Source organism: Ochotona curzoniae, unplaced genomic scaffold (assembly GCF_017591425.1).
Source record: "Ochotona curzoniae isolate NIBS_2020 unplaced genomic scaffold, NIBS_Ocur_1.0 contig_43, whole genome shotgun sequence".
NCBI classification, from domain to species: domain Eukaryota; kingdom Metazoa; phylum Chordata; class Mammalia; order Lagomorpha; family Ochotonidae; genus Ochotona; species Ochotona curzoniae.
This window is the reverse complement of record NW_024466218.1, coordinates 27475425-27496321: the sequence shown is the minus strand read 5'-3', so window position 1 is coordinate 27496321 and position 20897 is coordinate 27475425. Positions and strand designations below refer to the sequence as shown.

The window sequence follows — 20897 nt, the reverse complement described above, 5'->3', positions numbered from 1 at the left end:
CCTTGTCAGGGGTTGGAAAGCAAAATGGGTCAGACAATTTTCCTGGCCAAGATTGCAGCATGGTCCTGGGTCTGTGGATACACGAAGGTGGACTTTGTCAAACAGTAGACCTTGGAAAGATTTTCTTAACTCTGGAACAAAGAAACCAACATTGTCTCAGAACTATCAAAAACATTCAAGTAACACCCTTGGAATACTCTTCCCCACATCAGGGTTTCCAGGGTGTCAGCCAAGAACTGTCTCCCATCTCTGGGTGATAAGGTGGTTTGACAGCAAGGAGTGGCTTCTCTCCCCCTTCTCCCTTGAAGACGCAGAACAAACAAACCAAAGACTTGGGTATGTGTCTCATCCACCTTCCTCCATACCCCTTCCCCACCCTAATCAGAGGCCCACATGGGCATGTATTCCTCTCAATTATGCAAACAATTTTGAAAAAAAAAAGTAAAAAAAGTAAAATTCTGCCTCAGAATTGCAGGCAAGATATTATAAGCAATGACCTAACTCAATTTCACTCTAGCCCAGTTTCATATGCAGGAAGCCGTAAAAGCTGGGAGCTCTAGGTCTCAGCTCAGTGTTCACACCACAAAACCTCAGAGGTTCCTAACACTGCCAATAGAGGATTACTATGCTAACTTTATAGACCTGGCAACCAGCAGTTGAAGTGCTTCATTATTGTTTTTATCAAAAAAGAGAATGTTTTTAAAAAGATTTATTATTATTATTATTATTATTATTATTACAAAGCCAGGTTTACAGAGAGAAGGAGAGACAGAGATAAAGATCTTCTATCTGCTGGTTCACTCTCCAAGTGGCCGCAATGGCCGGAGCCAATCCAATCTGAAATCAGGAGCCAGGAGCTTCTATCATGTCTCCCATGAGGGTGCAGGGTCCCAAAGCACTGGGCTGTGCTCTTCTGCTTTCCCAGGCCAGAAGCAGGGAGCTGGATGGGAAGTGGAGCAGCTGGGACATGAACTGTGGCCCATATGGGATCCTGGTGTGTGCAAGGCAAAGACTTAAGCCACTAGGCTACCATGCCAGGCCCAAACCTTCTAATTTTTGCTAGGAATGCTGGGATAAAGATAAATGAACTCAGCAAGAGCCTACAAGCAAGCTGGCCTAAGTGGAGACTCTGTCTCAGCAGGAAGTCAGAGCAGGAAGGGCAGAGACAAAAAGCAAACCAAATCCTCAGTAACAGGCTAGTTCCCAGCCTCTCATGAACCCTAATCCACGTCTAGGCTTCTCAAAAATGTATTCCTGTCATTACAACAATTTGTGTTGGAGTTGCTGATACATGCAACGGACAGCACACGACTACACATATGTTATGAGCGAGGAGCCTTACTCAGTATTGGTCTATTCAGGAAAACGTGCATGGTTGAGATAATCTACATTTCAGAAGCACATCACGTTGCCATAAAACTTAGACAGCAAACACCTGTTAGCCTTGCTTTACTTCACCCATATACACACTACACAGAAAAATAAATGTCTACTTTTTGGATGCACTATTTCAATGTATGTTAGAAAAAAAATGTTACCTTTAAATTGCATGGATCTCTTGGAAGAAAGAACATTCATGGGGACTGTTACAATGGCTCAAAAGGCTAATTTTCCATCTGAAAGTGCCAGCATCTTTTATAGGCATGGGTTCATGTCCTGGCTACTCCACTTCTCATCCAGCTCTTTGTTTATGGCCTGGGAAAGTAGCACAGAATGGCCCAAAGTCTTGGGATTCTGCACCCGCCTGAGAGACCTGGAAGAAGCTCCTGGCTCCTAGCTCCTGGCTGCTGACTTTGGATCGGCTCAGCTCTGGCAGTTGCAGCCATTTGGGGAGTGAACCAGAGGATAGAAGATCTTTTTCTCTCTGTCTCTCCTCTCTGTAAATCTACCTATCTAATAAAATAAATAAAGAAACCTTTTTTTTTATCAAACAGCATTTATGTACAGAACTACAATATCATTGCCACATAATTCTCTATTATCAAATATGTAGGCTATGTAAAAATTTTTCCTATTATTTTACAAATATCTCCCATAGCTGAGCTTTTGAACCACAATCCAAAGTTCATGTGTTACACAGCATGACGGCAAGACTCCTGGAGAAAATCCCTGAAGGCAAGACCCACCTGGAGGGCTGAGGAGCTGGAGGACTTCAGTGTGCTCCATGGCCTGCAGGAAGTCACTCAGGTCTGTGACTGTACAACCTTTCTCACCCATTAACTTCAGTAAACACAGGCTCGGGCTTCCTTCAGGCTCCAACACCTTAAGCGAACACTGCTCCAGGTCCAGACAACTGAAAACAGAGAACTTGCCTTAATATGATATACCTGCTGTCCATCTGGAACGGTGTGGGTACCCCAGGAAATGACCACAAGTTGGTGAGCGGAAAGCACTGACAATGAATGTTGGTGTGCCCGCCGCCTCCTTCTCCATCACCCAAGGGATTCTTCTACATGCCCTCCCCTCACTCTACTCCACGTATTAGTAAATCAGGAGAACGAGACAGAGGCCCGCAAACAGCTTGTGACAGAAATTCAGTCTTGATAGCTTCCAAAGTGTTAAGGAATGGGAACTGGAAGATCAGAAAAAAAAAAAAAAAAAAAGATGAAGCAGGGCCAGTGCTGTGCTAAACCGGCTAATCCTCCACCTATTAGTGCAGGCAAGCCATAGGGTGCTCGTTTGTGTCCTGGCTGCTCTACTCCCCTGCTTACAGCCTGAGAAGGCAGAGTGAAATGGCCCAAGTCCTTAAGATCCTGTACCTACGTGGAAGAAGGCGACCCAGAAGAGGCCCCTGGTTCCTGGCTTCCTAGTTGATCAATTTATAGTATGTACATGAAATGAAATATGCTACTCATTCTTTTCTAAACAAAAGAAAAAGGAGCCAAAAGTATAGATCTTTTGAAACATACTGAAAAATGTATATCATTTTTATTAATCAGGTAATTGTATTTATAAAAAATATGGAACTATATGTATGTCTTAGATGCCACTATCTTAATTATCAACTACTGAGTGCATGTTTATAGATACAGAGTAACTTAGAAAAGGTAACTTGTAGCAGGTGTTCCTCCAGAGAGGGGAACCAAGACTAGGAATAGAGTTCATGGCTAGATTTCCCTTTCTCTATTAACTCCTTTGTACTATTAAATTTTCCTTTTACCATGTGTATTCCTTTTCAATATTGTTTGAAAGTATGTTTAAAAAGAGAATCAACACTACTGACATCTCCAGTGCCTAGAAAACCCTACTGTAGAGATAGGCCAGCTATGAACTGCGGCTAAATGTGTCCAACCACTGCTTTTTGCAACAGTTGATTGGAACACAGCTATGCTCATTTATTTACACATTTACCTTTGCCTATAGCTGCTTTTCTGCTCTAAAACAAGAGCTGAACAGTTGGCCTGCAAAGACAAAACATTTACCATTTGGTCCTTCACAAGATCATTAGATAATTCCTTCACTAAAGAATCCTTACATTGTGTTACTATTTTTTATGAAAATTGTTCCTTTTTAAGGTTTTATTTATTTATGTGAAAGGCAAAGTTACAGAGAGAGAGGGAGAGAGAAGAAAGAGATCTTTAATCCACTGGTTCGCTGGGTCATGTGGAAGCCAAGAGCCAGGAATTCCATCTAGGTCTCCCACATGGGTAGCAGGCTCCACTGCTTTCCCAGGTGTACCAACAGTGAGTGAGTTGGACCAGAACTGTGCTGATATGGGATGCTGGCACTGGCGGTGGATGCTCAACCCACTGTGCCACAATGCTGGTCTCTAAAACTATTACTTTTTAAGTAGTTATTTATTTTTATTTGAAAGAGTTTAATTTCTTCATTTTTAAAAATTATTGGAAAGTCAGATTTACAGAGAGGAGAGACAGAGAGATCTTCCATCTTCTGGTTCACTCCTCAAGTGGCCACAACAGCCAGAGCCGAGCCAATCTGAAACCAGGAGCCAGGAGCTCCTTCCAGGTCTCAAGGGGGTACAGGAGTCCAAGGCTTTGGGTCATCTTTTGCTTTTCCAGGCCACAAGCAGAGAGCAGAATGGGAAATGGAGCAGCTGGGACATGAACCTGTGACCACAAGGGATCCCAGCTTGTGGAGGACTTTAGCTACTATGCTGGGCACCCCCTAAAACTATTCATAAAAAAATCAGTATTTAACATACACATACAATTTCCTTTTCTATGATATGATGTTCAATAAAAGTATACACAATCAAAAGCAGAATTAAGGCCAAATTGTGGGAGGTTACAAATAATGGGATACGATACACACTTCAGTTATTTTATAGAAGGGGGAAGAAGTACAAATATGAAATATTCAAGGAGAGGAAAAAAGGAACAAAGCAGGAATCACCAATTAAAACACACAAACACCCTTCACAATGAAACAACCAAAAACAATGACCAATGGGTTTAAGGTCATCTATGTGACATTCTATATAGGACAATGCATTCACCTCGCAAACATTGCCCCCTCCTTTGCCAATCTGAATCACAACCCCAAATCAACTGCCTTCTTTCTGAGGTCCTCACAAACCTCACCAGCCCAGTACGCACACGCACTCAGCCTCCTTAGCGGGCTTATTTGGCAGACCAGGGACTGTTCCTGTAAAGGGCTGGCAAGAACCTATTTTAGGTATGAGGACTAGTCTGTCTCTGTAACATACTGTCTTTTGCTATTTTTAAAATACAGAAATCAGTCAGTTTATAGATTGTACAGAACAGGCACCAGTCTGTGCCTAGCCCATGAGCAATTTTCTGCAGGTCCCTGTTCTTTGTCTGACATAATTCTGCCTTGTAACTGTGAGCTTTTCCGCATGAGCATGCTTTTATTCAAACAGGTTACAGTAAACTCCCTGAAAACAGAAACTCTAGCATGCCCATATTAATCACTCACAACTGAAAGATTGCTAAATGAATTTCAATCATAACTGGGAAGGCTGCAAATCTTGTCGGGAGAAGCGGTCAAACAAAGCAGTGTGAACAACCGCGGCAGTATCAAGGTCAGTAGTAAGATTTGCTATTACTTAAAAAACAGTCTTCCACTTTTTGTTAAACGAGGTGATTTTAACACATTTTTTTTTTTTTACTGGTTTATTTTCATCTGATTTGAGAAAGGGGAGAAAGAAAAATGTTCCATCTGTGACTCACTGTCCAAATTCCTCTCAGCAGTCAGGGTTGGTCAGGCCCATGTTTGGAGACAGGAACTCAACCTGCACGCCTCCATGGTTGGCAGGTTCACCAAGTGCTTGATGCACCATCCACTGCCTCCCCAAACGTGCAGGAATCAAAAGCAAAGTCAGAAGCTGAACTCGGGCCTTTGGATTTGGGATGCAGGCAACCAGTTTCTTAACCACTGTGCCACAAGGCCTGCTCATTTGAAATATTCTTAATCTTCCTTACTTCTTTTTGATCCATTTTGTTAAAATGCTTGCATGACATTTATATTGTCACCCAAGAATCACAATTCGGGGATAACATGGATTATCACTTAGAGAAAAATGTATCCAGCTGAAATAATCTCAACAGTAATGTTATTAGCCTCATGGGGTTATAATTAGTCAATCAGATAATCCATGTAAGAAGTACCTGGCAAGGGAAAAACACTAGATTAGCTCTAACTATTCAAGCAAACAGGGGGCTACTAAAAGAGCATTAACCATACTTATTTCTGAAAATATTTTTACTTTTCCTTAAATATTTTTTTGTGAGGAACTGGAAAAGGTCCTCCAAGTCCTTCTGTGATGACTTATACCTGCTAGGTATTCCAAGTATTCAAATTTACCTAATATTCAATCTGCTATTCTCATCTGATACAAATCACCATCTTCGGTATTAGCCAATCCCAAATTCTGGGCTAGACCAGTGGGAAGACTATCTCTGGTGCATGGCAAGATGATTAAAAGGAGAGTAAGACTGCCTTTTACTCTGCAATTGCGCTTCCTAGTTCTAAATGTTAAAGCATCCTTTCGTGAAATCACGGTGACTACGATGGCAATAAAAACAAAAGGCTGTACATGCCCGTGGTGCTCCCAATTGGCAAAATTCTTCAATCCCTGAACTGTTCAAGTCAAGGAAGCTATCAGAAACAATATAAATACTAGCAAAAAAGCTCAGTAGGTTCTTTCCTCAGCTTAATATAGAAATAAAAGGCCGGGAAACAGAGAAGTTTTATTTTCAAAGTGACCTGGTGAACGTGGAGAGCCTCTTGAAAGGAGAGCGGGAGAGACACCAAAGGCTTTCTAAAGGGTCTTGGGATTTTAAGCATTCCCTGACCCCTCCTTGCCTGGGCGGGAGACTGCAGCAAAGACATTCCCCACCAGTGGTCTCTCAACCAGGAAACGGCTAGGCAATTCTTGTGCCACCTACTTGAAGGTGTGGCCAAGAAAAAAGATTACTAACTTTTCAAATAATTATGAGGTTTATAAAAATAAGGATGCTGAGTGCTAAATATAATCTTTTATGATTCAGAAGTTTACCAGCATCTGACACACGGAATTAAGAAGCCACCTCACCACATGAAATCATGCGATGTTTTAATGCTTATCTTGATACAGAGAAAAATCAAAAACAATCTCGCCTTTTTTCTTCAACAAAGATTAAACTGAAGTAGACGACTTCTTTTCCAATACAGAGGCACAAAGAAAAACAAATTCTCTTTCATTTTACTGATTTTCCACATGGGCACTGGCTTTTGTAAGATGATGCTTACACATACCCAATTTTTCTTTCTTTCCTTTTTAAGTTCCACTCCTGTAAGAGCACGCTTTGAGGTGGTTTCTATGAGTCCTACGTCGGAATTTGTGATTTAATTAAAAATATTTCTTTAATTACTGAAACAAACACACTTTGCTTCTAAAAAAAAAATACCTACTTTCATCTTTACTTTCAGAAATACATAATCAAACAGAAGCTACCATATACCCTGCAACCACTACATGCCCATTCTTTTGGCCGTTTCAACCTAGAGACACACAAATTAGCTGTGTAGGCTCCATCTCCTCAATGTCCTAAGTACCCTGGTGAGAGCTGAAGTAAGCAGGGCAGGGACAACGGCAGGCAGATACAGGAGTACTGCTTTTTTTTAAGATTTTGTTTTTGAAAGGCAGAAACATGGAGAGACACCGAATGAGCGTTCATCTGTCAGAATGGTTAGAACCAACCAGGGCTAGGCCAGGCTGAAGTTTCCCCAGTACTTAGGCTACCATCTGCTGCCTGTCAGGTACATACGCAGGAAGCTAGATCAGCAGCAGAAGTACAACTCCAACATGGGCACTCAGCTATCTGGTCTTCCCAACCGGCAGCTTAATATGCGGTGCCACATAGCTGACCTGGTAATTTTAAATGTTATGATTAGAAAAGTCCTCATAAAGATGACTTTTAAAAATATATAATAATTATTATTATTTTAGTTTATTTCAACTCCTTCACTGCCAGGACTTGTGGCAGGGACTGCTTTAGTTTCTCTGCCTTCTCTCTGTGATGACCAATGTATGGGCACTAAACTTTAAACTTCACATTATCCTTATTTCTCTTGATCTCAGACTTGGCATCCTTTCATCCAGGTGTGGGCACAAAGTCCTGGGTTTCCTCCATTTTTTCATGAACAGTAATGCAGGTATGCACAGGCATGGACAGAAACAAGGATAGAAAAACAGAAATAAAACTTCAGAGCAAATACTTGAAAAGGTAATGGAGCAAACAGAGCAGTCACCTCTGGAGCCCACTCAACCCTCAGTAATCTGCAAGTCTAAGATCCCACTGTGTTCGAGAGAGGAAGTATGCCTGGAATACAAGGGGATGGAGATGATGATGACGGAATACCAGGCCCAAGAGCTAACTGGAAACTGAATGATGTTTTCCACTCTGAGATGGAGAAGCAACGGGGGTTATGAGCAGAGGAGAGACAGTTTAATTAACCATTCTCACTGCAATTTTGACAGCAGGCTGGGGGTGGGGGACAATACAAAGCATGAAGACGTGGTTACTGGAATATCGAAGTGATCTGGCCCAGTATGAGCAGTGCATGGTAGATTCTAGCTATACAGTCAAGTCATGTCAGCAGGTGGGAGATGCTGGCAAAAATGACATGGCGTATAAAAGCGGGGTCATAAAGAAAAAAGTTGCTGGCCACTGCAGCAGAAAGTACTTGAAAGAACAAAGTCTCAGCAATCCTAGGCGATAGTTACCCAAACCCTGACAGTGGAGGTTAAGGGAGATCTCCACGAAGATGCCTGCTAGTCAGTCAGGAGCAGATGGCCAAGAATCCACGGTTACAAATCTCAGAGTTCAGACTGCAGACATTGCGCGAATTTGACCAGTAAAGCCATGAGACTGAAAGATAACTCCAAGAAGTGGTCTAGGTAAAGAAGCCTGGAAAAACAGTCATCACGCCTCAGCGCTGGGGCATTCCAAAACTCTAAGGTGAGGAGACAGAGCTGAGGAGGAGGTGGCCTGGTTAGACTTTATACACCCTGCAAGGCTGGGTTCCACACTAAAACAGCTCCTTCAACAGTGCAGGCTGAGGGCTTTGCCTGAGCCCACCAGCCACAGCCCCCTTGCGGAATTCTCTGCCTGGTGGAATTCAGGCATTTTTTGGGTTTCCAGAAGCTCTGCCATCCCAGGGGGCAGATGTTCCAGCCCTTACACAAGTTGGGCAAGGCATTTTGAGTCTGTGCCTGTATTCTTTGACAGCAAAAGGTGCCTGGAATAACCTCAGTATGGAAGGGAACAAGGGCTGGGAGGACATGGGAGGGTGTTCTTACACCTGCACATGGTGTGGGGAAATAAACCGTAAAAAGATCTATTCTGAATCCCCATCTCTGGTGGATAATTCTAAATAAACTCTTTTCTTATGGTTTATTTACTTATTCAATACTCATCTAGTTTGCAGAAAGTTGTAAGAAGTCAGAAAATAAAAAAGCTAAAAGAAAAGAAAAAAAAAAAACCCGAAGACACAACATTTGAGAATTTATGCTTCTGAATCCAGCAGCTCTGTGGAGTATTTCACCTCCACGGGGATTTGCTAGTCACTTGGACTAGACTCCCACACAAAAATTTCTGTTCCACACTCAAGAGAAAAACAGCTCTTTGATTTCCTACCTTCCTACCATCACAGATCTCCTTCTCCCAGTTGTTACACTATCACATTAACGCAACATTTGCCTCAAATACAAGTCACTAGCTGACACCCGACTCCTCTGTTGCTCTGTCTAGTTCCCAAGCCCCCAGCATTACCTTCTTAAAGTCTTCTGCTCTCAACAGGTCCAAGCTTACTGTACTCAAACTCTGCTATCCTCTCCACCCCAACCAACTAACTTGGTAGCAGCCTCCACGGCCCTGGAATGCAGGTAACATGCATCTGTCTCTGACAGTGTCAGACTCCACAAACGCATGCCCACGGGCTGGTCAACCTCTTGCCTGGCACCTGCCCTTCTCTCCAGCACAGCAGCCTCACTCATGTCTTCATGTTCTCCTAAACAAGGCCAGACAAAATCTGACTGAAGGCCTGGGGAGAACAGAACATACGACGCCACATTACCCACAACTTGTGGGTTCCATCAGCCATACTCCTTCCCTGGCAGGACTCCTGACTTCCTTTTCTCTGCCCCGTTGCCAGATACACAAGGCCAGGCTCTCTTCAGAAACCCCAAGCCTGCCCTCACACCAGTCGACAACATGATACCTTGGAGATCCGTCTCCAGAGAAGGCAAGTTTTCACATTACAGTGATGAATGACAGAAATTCAGAAATCTACAGACCTAGAGTAATAGTATTTTGGATTTTCTTTCCATAGCTATGGTCGAATGTGTTTTTCTTAGACCAGAGGAAAATGAGGCCACCTGTCCCCCTGATGTTGCTAACTTCTCACTTCTTGATCCCCTCTTCACATCACTCTGTATGGGCCACAGTGGCCTACATCATTATTGTCTTCCTCAGCCTCAACGACTAAAACTCAGGGCTGCTGGAGGGCTCAGCTGGATGACCCAAGCAAACAATCAGTTCACTGTCTGGTATACACTGTGTGCTGTATAAAGCGTAAAAACACATTATTTTGAGTTACTTCTAGTACAATGCTTAGTATGCTATTTGTAATTGTCCCTAAATAGCAGTCCATTCTTAAGACATGATGAATGGGAACTAAGATGTGTTAATTTTGTTTTATCTTCTGGAACTTACAGTTAACGAATACAGCACACACAAGCCTGAATGAACCAACTCCAGGCTCCATTCAGCAAGCGTTTACCGTCTGTGAGGTTTAATCCATCCAACAGGATATCAAGGGATGGGCCCTCACTCTTAAGGAGTTCAGACACGTGTCCAATAAACTACGATGCAACAGTCTCATCACCTCAGGGGTACAGACACAGGACTAAGGGGTTTAAAAGGAAGAAGGGAACCCTAACACTGGTACGCAGAGGTGGTCTGGGATTCCTCAGTACACTTCCAGTAGATTCACGAGGTCAAAATGATTTTTATAGTCATTTCTGAGACCTCATTTACCCTCTGCACTCATTGTCTCAGCGCTGCGTGCTAGAGAGCCCAGGATTCCCCACACGTGTGACTGCAACTGGACGCAGCAGCACTTAAAAGCAGCCAGGTCTTGGGGCTAAGACATTAAAGGGATTTTAAAAATGCAAACAAATGCAAATTTTCTAATGAACTGTTTTGGACAAGTTCGGTTTCTTTTTTTAAACCCAAAAACATAGTTTCTGCTTCATGGTAATTGGCTATTTTCTACTTTGAAGACATCTCGGTTTCCAAATTCCAATACAGCAAAGATCAGTATATAACACATGCATGTGATATATGTATACCCACACATAAGCGCTCTCCCGGCTTCTCAGTTCATTCTTAAAGCCGAAGGAACCCCAACCTTCCAGGGTGGCTAACGGGCACTTCCAGGCCTGCTAAGGCATAGTCTGCGAGTTCCAAGCTCCCGCTGCAGTCAAGCGGAGAACTCTGTGACTTGGTTTGGTGCAGGAAGAAAGCAGGTCTCAGTCTTGCCCCGCTTCCTTCTCTTTGCATAAAGCCCTGCGTGGAGGCTGCACCCTGATTCTTCCCTGTCCCTGCATGGCCCCTTTCCCGCAGTCTTGAGCGCTGCGTGCATCTCGACTTTCCCTGCATAAGTGCGGGACTCGTCGCCCCAACCCTGGGGCCTGCGGCCACCAGTCCCCCTCGTCCACACCCTCCGCGGCCAACCTCCACTTCGCTCCTTCAGAGAGCCTCGCCCCGGGGCCTTTTCTTTATCCCTCCCCAAGCCCGTGCCGAGGGGGTGGCAGGTAGGTCCCGATCCCGGCTTCCCCTGAAGCGGACCGACGCCTCTGCCCTCTCAGTCCCCGCCCGCGGCCCCCGAGCCGCGGCTCACCCCACGGCGCGCACCCCTCCACCCCGTGCCCGCCCCGGGGCTCACCTGAGCCGGAGGCGCCCCCGACTGCCCGCCACCTCGGCCAGCCTCCTCCAGCCCCGGCCCTCGGGCGCCCTGTCCAAGCTCTCGCTGAGCCTCCTCAGCAGAGGCTCCCGCAGGCGGTTCAGGGTCGCGCCGGCCAGAGGGGCGAACGGCGGCCCCGAGGGCGCGCCGAGAGGCGGCTGCGAGGCCGGGGGCGGCGGGGCCTGTAGCGGCTCCCCCCACAGCGACATGGCCCTCGCCGGCGACCGCGTCGCGGGACCTGGCTCTCCGCGAACCTTCCGCTGGCCTCCGGACCGCGGAGGCAGGGAGCGGAAGGACCTGCGGGGCGGCGCTGCACCCGCGCCCGGAGGAGGAAGCTCTGTCCCCCGGCCCGCTGAGGCGAGTCGGCCCGGGGAGCCTGGGGAGCCGCGCCGAGGGGCGGGGCCTGCGGGGGCGGCGCGCCCACCGCGCGTGCGTGCGGCCGCGCGCGCCACCCCCGCCGCCTCCGGAGCCGCGGCCGCGCGAGCTTCGAACGCCGCGGAGCAGGAAGGGACCCGGGGCCGCGGCTCGAGGAGGAAGCGGTGCAGGAACTGCGCCCCGGCGGCTCTGCCCCTGGCCCTGGCTCGGAAGCCTGCGGCGTCGGGGCTTCCCGCGGCCGTGGGAGGAGGCTTGCCTCACGCAGCGAGGGGAGCGCTCGCCCGGCCGCCGCCGTCGCCGAGCTCCGCGGACTCGGGGGCTCGCGTGTGCCCGGCGGCGCCCCCAGCCCAGCGTTGGGCAACCTCAGGGGCGCTTCCTCGTTTTAAGTGCCACGGCTTCGATGTGTATGGCATTGAAAAGGGGAAGTAAGCAGGCTGAGGATCTTGACTTGAAATTGGTCGAAATCGCTGCGGAGGCTTACACATTGATTTTTAAAACCCGAGCTGTGGTATATTTCTGACTGAAGAGATTTTTTTCCCACCCGCAGTTTTCATAATCAAAGCCAACACTTTTAAAGGTTGCCTTTCCTTGGAAAGATCCAGAATAAAAGACCTTAGGTACTCTTCTCCCTACCTTAGCGGCCTCCAAGGCATTATCCCATTGAAATGGGACAAAAAGCAAGTAATTTAGCAGGTATGACTAGACACTTCCTGGGCCACTTTCTGGAGCCTTAAAGCAGCTCTATCCTTAGGGATGGAGGTGAGGTGAAAGGGTAAGAGAGGGCCCTACGCGGTGGCATAGCAGCTAAAGTCCTCCCCTTGACTGCAGAAACCATATTCCCAGCCCCATTCTAAGGATGTGGCAAAGAAATTCAGTAATTATGTGAAGTCGTGGAACTAGAATCCAACAGGTGTTGCTGGATCCAAAGGCCCTGCTCTTCGCAGTTAGATTGCTTTCTGAACTCTGAACAGCTTAGTGACTGCCTGTGCTGGAACATGGTAACGTCACTACCTTGCTAAAATGTAGTGGAGTGCCCAAATTATTGTCATAGGAAATTCTGTTGCCTTGGGGACTAACGCAAGTGGGCATTTAGCCCGGCCACGTCCCACACTGCAGTATCTGCATTCAGTTCTGGGTTGCACTGCCAGATCCAGCGGATACTGCACATCCTGCAAGGCAGCACGTGATGGCTGTGCTTGTCGTGCTCCTGCCACCCAGGTGGCACACCTGAATGTGGGTCCCCTGCTCAGATGCCTGAGGGCACTTACACATGACATTTCTGAAGATTCACTCCCCAAGTGACCGCAATGGCTGGTGCTGCGCTGATCCGAAGCCAGGAGCCTGGAATCTCCTCCAGGTCTCCCATATGGGGCAGGAACCCAAGGCTTTGGGCTGTCCTCGACTGCTTTCCCAGACCACAAGCAGGGAGCTGGATGGGAAGTGGAGCTGCCGGGATTAGAACCGGTGCGCATATGGGATTCTGGCGTGTTCAAGGCGAGGACTTTAGCCACTAGGCCACTGCACTGGGCCCCAAATATTTTTTTTTTAAAGAAGATATTAGAACCTGATAATACCATACACTATCTGGGAGAAGTAGGGGTAGCAAAAATTAGTACTTTGAAAATTTCCATGTTAATTTTGGAAACTACATAATAAATAGTAACTAAGCTTCCTTTTCTATATCAATCACTATGCTTATGTAAAGCTAGGCAACAACTTGAGGGTAGAGACCCGGCTCTTGAGAGCTCATACACAGCCCGGACAGTGCCCTCGGAAGGCCTCCCTGTTAGTTGAAGCAGATAGAGATTGTTGTGAATCCAGACAATTCTGCAGGAAGTTCGCGGTTTCATTCTATGGAACTCCACTGATGTAATCTTCAAAACACTCATAGATGTGGAAACTGACTCATAGGGGGTTTTTTCCCTTTACACAATTTCACTGTAGATGGTACTACAAGTGAAAATGCCAGAGCAGTATCTGATTTCATAACTGGGCAAGTTTTGAAAGACCCAGTGCAGGACAGAACCTGCAAGTCCTGGGATGGGTGTGCAAGGAAGGGGAGGAAACGGGAGCCCGGTGGCCTCAACGCTGCTCATTGTCTTCCTTCCTTTATGCCATGGCCAGCGCCCTCAGTGACCTCTCTGACTCAGTCTCTGTTGTGGCCAGTCTGGACACACAATTCCTGGAGCCCACTCTTGCCAACATCTCCCAGGGGAGTAGCACAAGTTTCTCATTTCAGCTTCAGTTTTGGAATGGTAGCTGGCTACTTGTCACACTGGTTCTCCATTCCTTTCTTTCTTCTATACATAAGCTCTGACTAATGACCAAAACTTCATTTACTGATCTGAGTGTATTCATCCACACCATTATGAATAAGCCTTCCTTGTGCCAGGCTCTGTACCAAATGCTATTAGAGTGTACTTTAAAAAGAAAATACATCTGAACTCCCAGCAAATACACCAAGATACTTTAAAAAAGTTCTTTCAAAAGTGGAGTTAAAATATGGTTATTTTGGTGTAAACGGAAATGGATGCAATTTTTTCCCCCAATATGCATTTCCATGCACCTTTTTGAAGACCTCTGTCTATGTGGATTTCAGACATCTTTTAGTTTTATATGCACAAGCTTTTTCAAGTGCCCTCAGGCGAATAATGTGTCAAGGATTTTATTTAACTCATTAACTTACAAAGGAGTCAGGAAGGTGTTACAATCATTTCAGAGAAAAATCTAAACCAGATAAACACATCAGAACCGCAGGAATGCCCAAACAAATGCATCACGTGCGAAATTGGCTTCCCCCATGTTGTCACGGGAGGGAAATCAATTAAGTTTCACAGTAGTGGAATTTACTTTTTTATAAGTAGGAATTACTTGCATTACTATTATTTTTCTACAAGTTCGATTTTATCTCTCAAGAGTTGTAAAGCATTCTATTCATAAAAACAATAGAAAGCATAAATATCTCAGGGTTACTCAGGATATCCACTGCATTTCAGTCTCCTCTGGTTTTCCTCCAAGGATCCACAGCATAGCACCTACTAAATCTAATGTCTGCTTAAGGCAAAGGAGAAAATAGAGGAGTGAAAGTTCTGGTGATGTCAAGAAGGCAGTGCAACAATAAAAGTCCTTCTTTCCCTGTGGAAAGACAGGATGATATATGTTTTAATTTTTATTTTGCGGGGGGGGGTGCGGGGAGTGAAAGAAAGAGAGAAAGCGAGCATGAATCTTCCATCAGCAATAGCCAGGACTGGGCCAGGCTGAAGACAAGAGCCTGGCACTCAATCCATGTGGACATCAGGGATTTAATGTTTGAGCCACCACCTGCTGCCTCCTAGGATGCACATTAGTAAGAATCTTGAACTAGGAACAGAACTTGGACTCAAACTTCAATCCTATGATATGGGATGCAGGCATTCCAAGCAGCATTTTGACTGCTGAACAGATGTTCAGACTGAGAAGAGGTGCTCTGAGAAATGCAGTAGTAAGAATATATATGTAAACAGCTCAGACCCTAAAATAACAAAGCCAGACTGGAAAACTGCAGTTGGTTCAGGATAGCTGAAGCTGCAAATGAAAATGGTACTGTGGCCCAGATGGAAAAGCTGGTGAAGAGCAAATGCTAGCTGCAGAGGGCTTGGGTTCCATCCTGGAGGGCCGTGTTTTGCAGTGTCATTCATATCAAACTGCTGCTTTTGAGGAGTACATGACGAATGTCTTGATCTTCATTGTTATGTATTAATTTAAAACAGAAAAGAACAAAATCTGATGTGGCAGTGTTTTCATTTCCTAGTCATAGTATTCATTAGCAACAGGTCAACTCATTGAAAAGTGTGACTTTTGTTAAAAGAAGTGTGTCATGTTTCTCAGAAAGTAGGCACCATGAGGTTATGCCCAAACCCCCAAAGGTGATAAATGTTTGAAGTGTGAGAAATCTTGTTTTACCTAACTGATGAGGAATAGTTGAATTATTATAAGCAAGACAGTGTTTTCACTTTGAGGTCTCTTAAAATTCACTTGGGCAAACATATAGAAGATTGGAGATGCAGGAAGTATTAAAAAGGATAGATAAGAAATAGTGGCCTCCACCAAAGAGCTAAGACACTGGGCATGGAGAGGAAGGACAGAGGAAATACTTGGGGACATTTGTTTATTTAATGATTGATTTTTTAAACCAGTTTGTAGTGCTGGCATGCATGAATGAATCATTGTTCTTTGGAGGATGTTGTTGAAACTTTCAGGTGTGTTATTCAGAGCTTGTTGTACTCAGGAAGAAGTGAACAAGTGTTGTTGCCATGTGGAATATTGTAAAGGTTCAGGGGAGAGGGCAAAGGTATTTTCAGACTTAAATGAGCAAACTTGATAGGTGAAGATGACACACTGTTCCCAAGAGAATTGTCAAGCCGTAGCCTCAACAGATGTGCTATGATACAGTAGGACTTAAATAGCCCATCTTTCAGAGGAAGTGGCTTCAGAGACAAGGCCTGCTAGAGGCAGAGTTCAGAGCTGAAGGAAGGGATGAGTGTACCAAGGGGGAGAACTGAGGAAGACCCATATATGGGAGGTGGATTTTAGCAGAGGACATTCAGGCAGCAGAGTGCCCATTGTCTTGGAAGGAGAAGTGGTGGGCAAAGGGAAGTGGGCACATGTCAAGCTGTGGCTGACAGAGAGCTTGGGCCATGTAGAGGAATAAGCAGGACTTGAAGTGCCATGCACACAAGCGCATTGGTTCCAAAAGCATCCAGCTCTCTAGTTCTGCGACAAAATTCCCCCAGTTACATTCCGAGGAACACTGATTCCTAGATGAATGGGTGATACAAAAGGTTCCATGGCAAAATAAAATTTGATAAATCTTGTTTAAAAGTTACTCAGGCTTGTTTATATCAGGTCTCTGAGCCTGAAATATGTGGTGACTTTGGAATCTGCAAGGGATTGCTTTCAGAACCCTGTAGATGACCAAACCAGCAGGTGTTTCAATCCCTTACATAAAGTGGTATGTTATTTGCATGTAACCCACTCACATCTCCTTGTGTACTTTAAATAAGACTTCATACAATGTAAATGCTATATATGTAGGTGTTATGCTCTTTGTTACTTCTGAAGGTTGTTATTTGTTTCAGATGGGAAGAAAGAGAGGGAAGGAGGGAGAAAGAAAAATGAGACAAGGAGCATGTGAGAGAAAAGGGAGAGATGAAGCTCACTTCTTCCATCGGCTGATTCACTCCTCATTGCCCACAGAGGCTTGGATTGGCCTGGGGCTGAGTCAGGAGCTAGGAACACAGTACAGGTCTCACACACAGACAGCAGGAACCCAGTTGCTTGAACCATCACCTGCTGCTTCCAGGCTGTGTACTGGCAAGGAGCTGGAAAGGGGAGCTGGAGCCAGAAATGAAACTCATGTACTCCAGTGTGGAACAGGAGGCATCTCTAACTGTTCCTTTTATAGAGAATAATGGCAAGGAAAACAGTACATCTTTCAGTATAGATGTGGGTTTTTCCTCTTCAAATATTTGTGGGTAGTAGTTGAATCCATGGACAGGGAGCTGTGGATGAGGAGGACCGACTGTAGTGAATTTCTTTCTACCAATTTGATAATTGGACCTGGTTTGCTAAGTGAGTCCCAGAACCAGCACTCTGTTATAAAGTGCTATCTTAGACTTTACCCAGTTTATGTCAAAACTAGCTGTCACTGCCACATCTCCTCTCAGTTCAAATTCTTGCTGTTTCATGTGTCCTACTCTAATAACCCTAACAGATGCCCCAAACCATCATTATTCTCATCAGCATCTGGGTATGGCATACTTTAAAAATGAGAAAGCTGGGTGGGTGTACAGCTTAGCAGTGGAGCCTCAGGTTGGGGTGCCAGGGTAAATCCAAGCCTCTGTTGCAGAATTCTGTTGCAGACCAAGGGACGCAGCCGCTCATGGCTCAAGTAGAGAGACCTGGGGTGAGTTCTAAGATTTTGGCTTCAATTTGGCTTGGTCCTGGCCACTGGGGGTCTTTGGGGAGTCAACCAGCAAGTGGGAGTGAGCTTTGAGCCTCTGTCTCTCAAATTAAACAAAACAAAACAAAACAAAACAAAAAACAAGTGGGAATTGGTTCAATGGTGTAACAGTCTAATCCTCTGCCTGTGGCACTGGCATCTTAAATGGGTGCCAAGTTGAGTCCTGGCTGCTCCACTTCCAACCCAGCTTCTTGCTAATGTGCATGGGAAAGCAGCAGAGGAAGGCCCAAGTGCTTGAGCCCCTGTACCCACATGGGAGACCCAGAGGAAACTCCTGGCTCCTGGCTTAGGATCAGCCCAGCTCTGGTCATTGCAGCCATTTGGGGACAGAACTAGTGGCTCTCTCTCTCCTAGTACTCTGACTTTCAAGTAAATATAATTTTTTTTTAAGTGGCACATAAAAATGGTAAAGCCACAAGACAAAAGGAAGAGGTTAATAACTTATCTGAGACAACACTAGAAGGTTGAGGCTTGAGGTTTTCACTATTGCTTAGCATTTTTCTTTTCCTCCTTCAAAGTTTTTGCTGGGATTTCATGCGGTGTATGGTCAGTCAGCTTCTCTTTAATATTATGAAAATACCCGAAGCAATTAATTTTATAGGGAGAGCTTCATTTCACTCAGAGTTTTAGAGGTTCAAGTCCAAGATCAAGCGGCCTTCTTGTTCCAGGTTCTAAATGAGGGTGGCTAATGGTGATGGCAGCGCATCCATTGAGGAAAGGTGACACAGGGAGTCAAAGAGTAGACAGCACAGTTGGCCCCAAATGTAACCAACCCATCTTCTTGGGAGAACTCCTTTCAAGGGTGTGCTCACAGTGGCCCAAGGGCTCTTGGCTATGTTCACCTCTTGAACACTCTAACTGGATTAAGTGACCATCTTCTCAGTACCGTAAATTTACAACTTTGGAATCTGAAGTCCAGAAGGAGCTTGGGAACTGAGTCACATCCAGACCATGATGACTATGGCTTGTCTTCCAAAAAGTCATGTGCTGGAAGCTTCATCTCCAGTGTAGTGGTATTGAGAGGCGATAGTTCTGCTACAAGTGTGACCTTCTAGAAGGAGACATCACCATCAGACAGGATTCATGCTGCATCATGGCATTCACCAGAGAATGTTGTTGTAAGCAAGCCTGGTGTTTCCTTGAATCCCCATTCCACATGCACTGCTCACTGCTTTCACATTGCTTCTGCTTCAAGATGCATTGGCCATGCTGTCTGGCAGCACAAGACCCTCAGACTAATGCTCCTGGCTTCCAGAACTGGGAGCTTCATAATGCTACTTTTCTCTACCAAGTACCCACCCTCAGGTATTTTGTCAGCAACACAGGACAGATGAAGGAAGGTGCTGTATTTTGCAACATTTGTATATGTTTAGTGACTTGTACACCCTCAGATATGAGACTGAAGAACTTCTGTAAAGAGATGGTGTATACATATTTCTACTGTGCACTATCCATCTCTCTTTCTGCACAGAGCATCCCAATCAGGTCTTTGTTAAACAGAAGTTGTAGGAGCCAGCATGGTGGCATATCAGGCTAATCTTCCACCTGTGGAACTGGCATACCATAAGGAAATTGATTCATATCCCAACTGTTCCACTTTCAATCCAACTCCTGCTAATGGCCTGGGGAAGCAGGGGAGGAAGACTCAAATCCTTGGATCCCTGTACCCATGTGGGAGACCTGGAAGCTCCTGGTTTCAGAATGGCCCAATTCTGGTCACAGTGGCCATTTCGGGTGAAAACCAATGGATAGAAGATCTCTCTCTCTCTACTTCTGACTTTCAAGTAAAATGAAAAGCCTTTATATAAAGGAAATTGTAGATTCAGAAGAAAAGGTTTAGCCTACAGAAAGGATGCTAGAGCTTTCCTAAGGCAGCAGATGTCTCAGAGCAGAAACTTCCCAGGAGGAAGAGTTATGTTATTGTGTAGTACTGAATCTCTGCAATTCATTTCCAAGCACAAGTTTTCAGTCCTGATAGAAAAGGATGGTTTTAGCAGAGCTTTATGAGTTGGAAGATATGCGCATGTGCACATTGCTACTGTCTCCTTTCTATGTAAAGAAACTTGTTTGGGCCCTAGTATTATGGCAGGAATAACAATAGACATTTTTTTTAAAGATTTATTTATTTTTATTGGAAAGTCAGATATACAGAGAGAAGGAGAGACAGAGGAAGATCTTCTGGAAGGAGATGGTGTATACATATTTCTATTGCTCACTATCTCTGTCTCTGCACAGGAATCAGGTCCTATGCTAAACAGAAGTTGATTCACCCCCCAAGTGGCCACAACAGCTGGATCCAGGAGCCCAGAGCCTCTTCCGGGTCTCCCATGTGTGTGTAGGGCCCCAAGGCTTTGAGTCATTCTCAACTGTTTTCCCAGGCCACAAGCAGGATAGGAAGTGGGACAGCCGGGATTAAAACCAGCACCTACATGGGAAAGTTTGATGTCTAAGTGCTCACAAGGAGGACATTTCAACTTCAGGAAAGAGCAACAATTAATGTGCTAATTGTAAAGGATATGAGCTGCTATGTTGAGATTTTCATCAAGGTAATAACTGCACTAATCGCCAGAACACTTTAAAATGTGTGACAATAATAAATGTATTGAGCTACAAGGTAATTTTATGAAGAATTTAATTCAATTATATTTTACCCATCATGGATTAGTATTGTCTTGGGTTTTTAGGGACAAACTAGCTGTGCCTGTGTTTGTCCTCCCTGGCTGCACATATAATTAATGCCAGGATAGTACAGTTTCTCAGAAATAGGTAGAATTGCCACACAATGCAACAATCCTACTGCTAGATATATACCTAAAAGAATTGAAGTAGTTTGATGCACACCCTTTTCTATAGCAGTACTATTCATCACAGCAGAATGATGGAAGAAGCTCAAATATCCATCAACAAATGCATTAACAAAATGTGATCCATTCAATGGAATGATGTCCAGTCTTAAAAAGATGTACATTCTGATACACACTACATGGAGCAGACTAGAAAACACTGTGCTGAGCACAATATGCCAGATACAGATGGACAGGAATTGGAGGGTTTCATTTACATAAGGCACCTGGAGTAGCCACATTCACAG

At 45.0% G+C, this 20897-nt stretch overlaps 1 protein-coding gene across 2 annotated transcripts in view; it reads right to left on the bottom strand.

The window, feature by feature from the left end:
• Nucleotides 1-11783, bottom strand: part of MALT1 (MALT1 paracaspase) — a 49873-nt gene extending 38090 nt beyond the window's left edge. The window contains exons 1-2 of one of the 2 annotated variants that reach the window (XM_040985048.1): nt 11413-11783; nt 2127-2293 (exon numbers count right to left, since the gene is read on the bottom strand). In XM_040985048.1, the coding sequence (XP_040840982.1) occupies nt 2127-2293; nt 11413-11639 (394 nt within the window). In that variant the 5' untranslated portion in view covers nt 11640-11783. The remainder of the gene's footprint in view (nt 1-2126; nt 2294-11412) is intronic. The other variant, XM_040985049.1, reaches the window with a different exon arrangement.
• Between the last annotated feature and the right edge of the window lie 9114 nt (nt 11784-20897).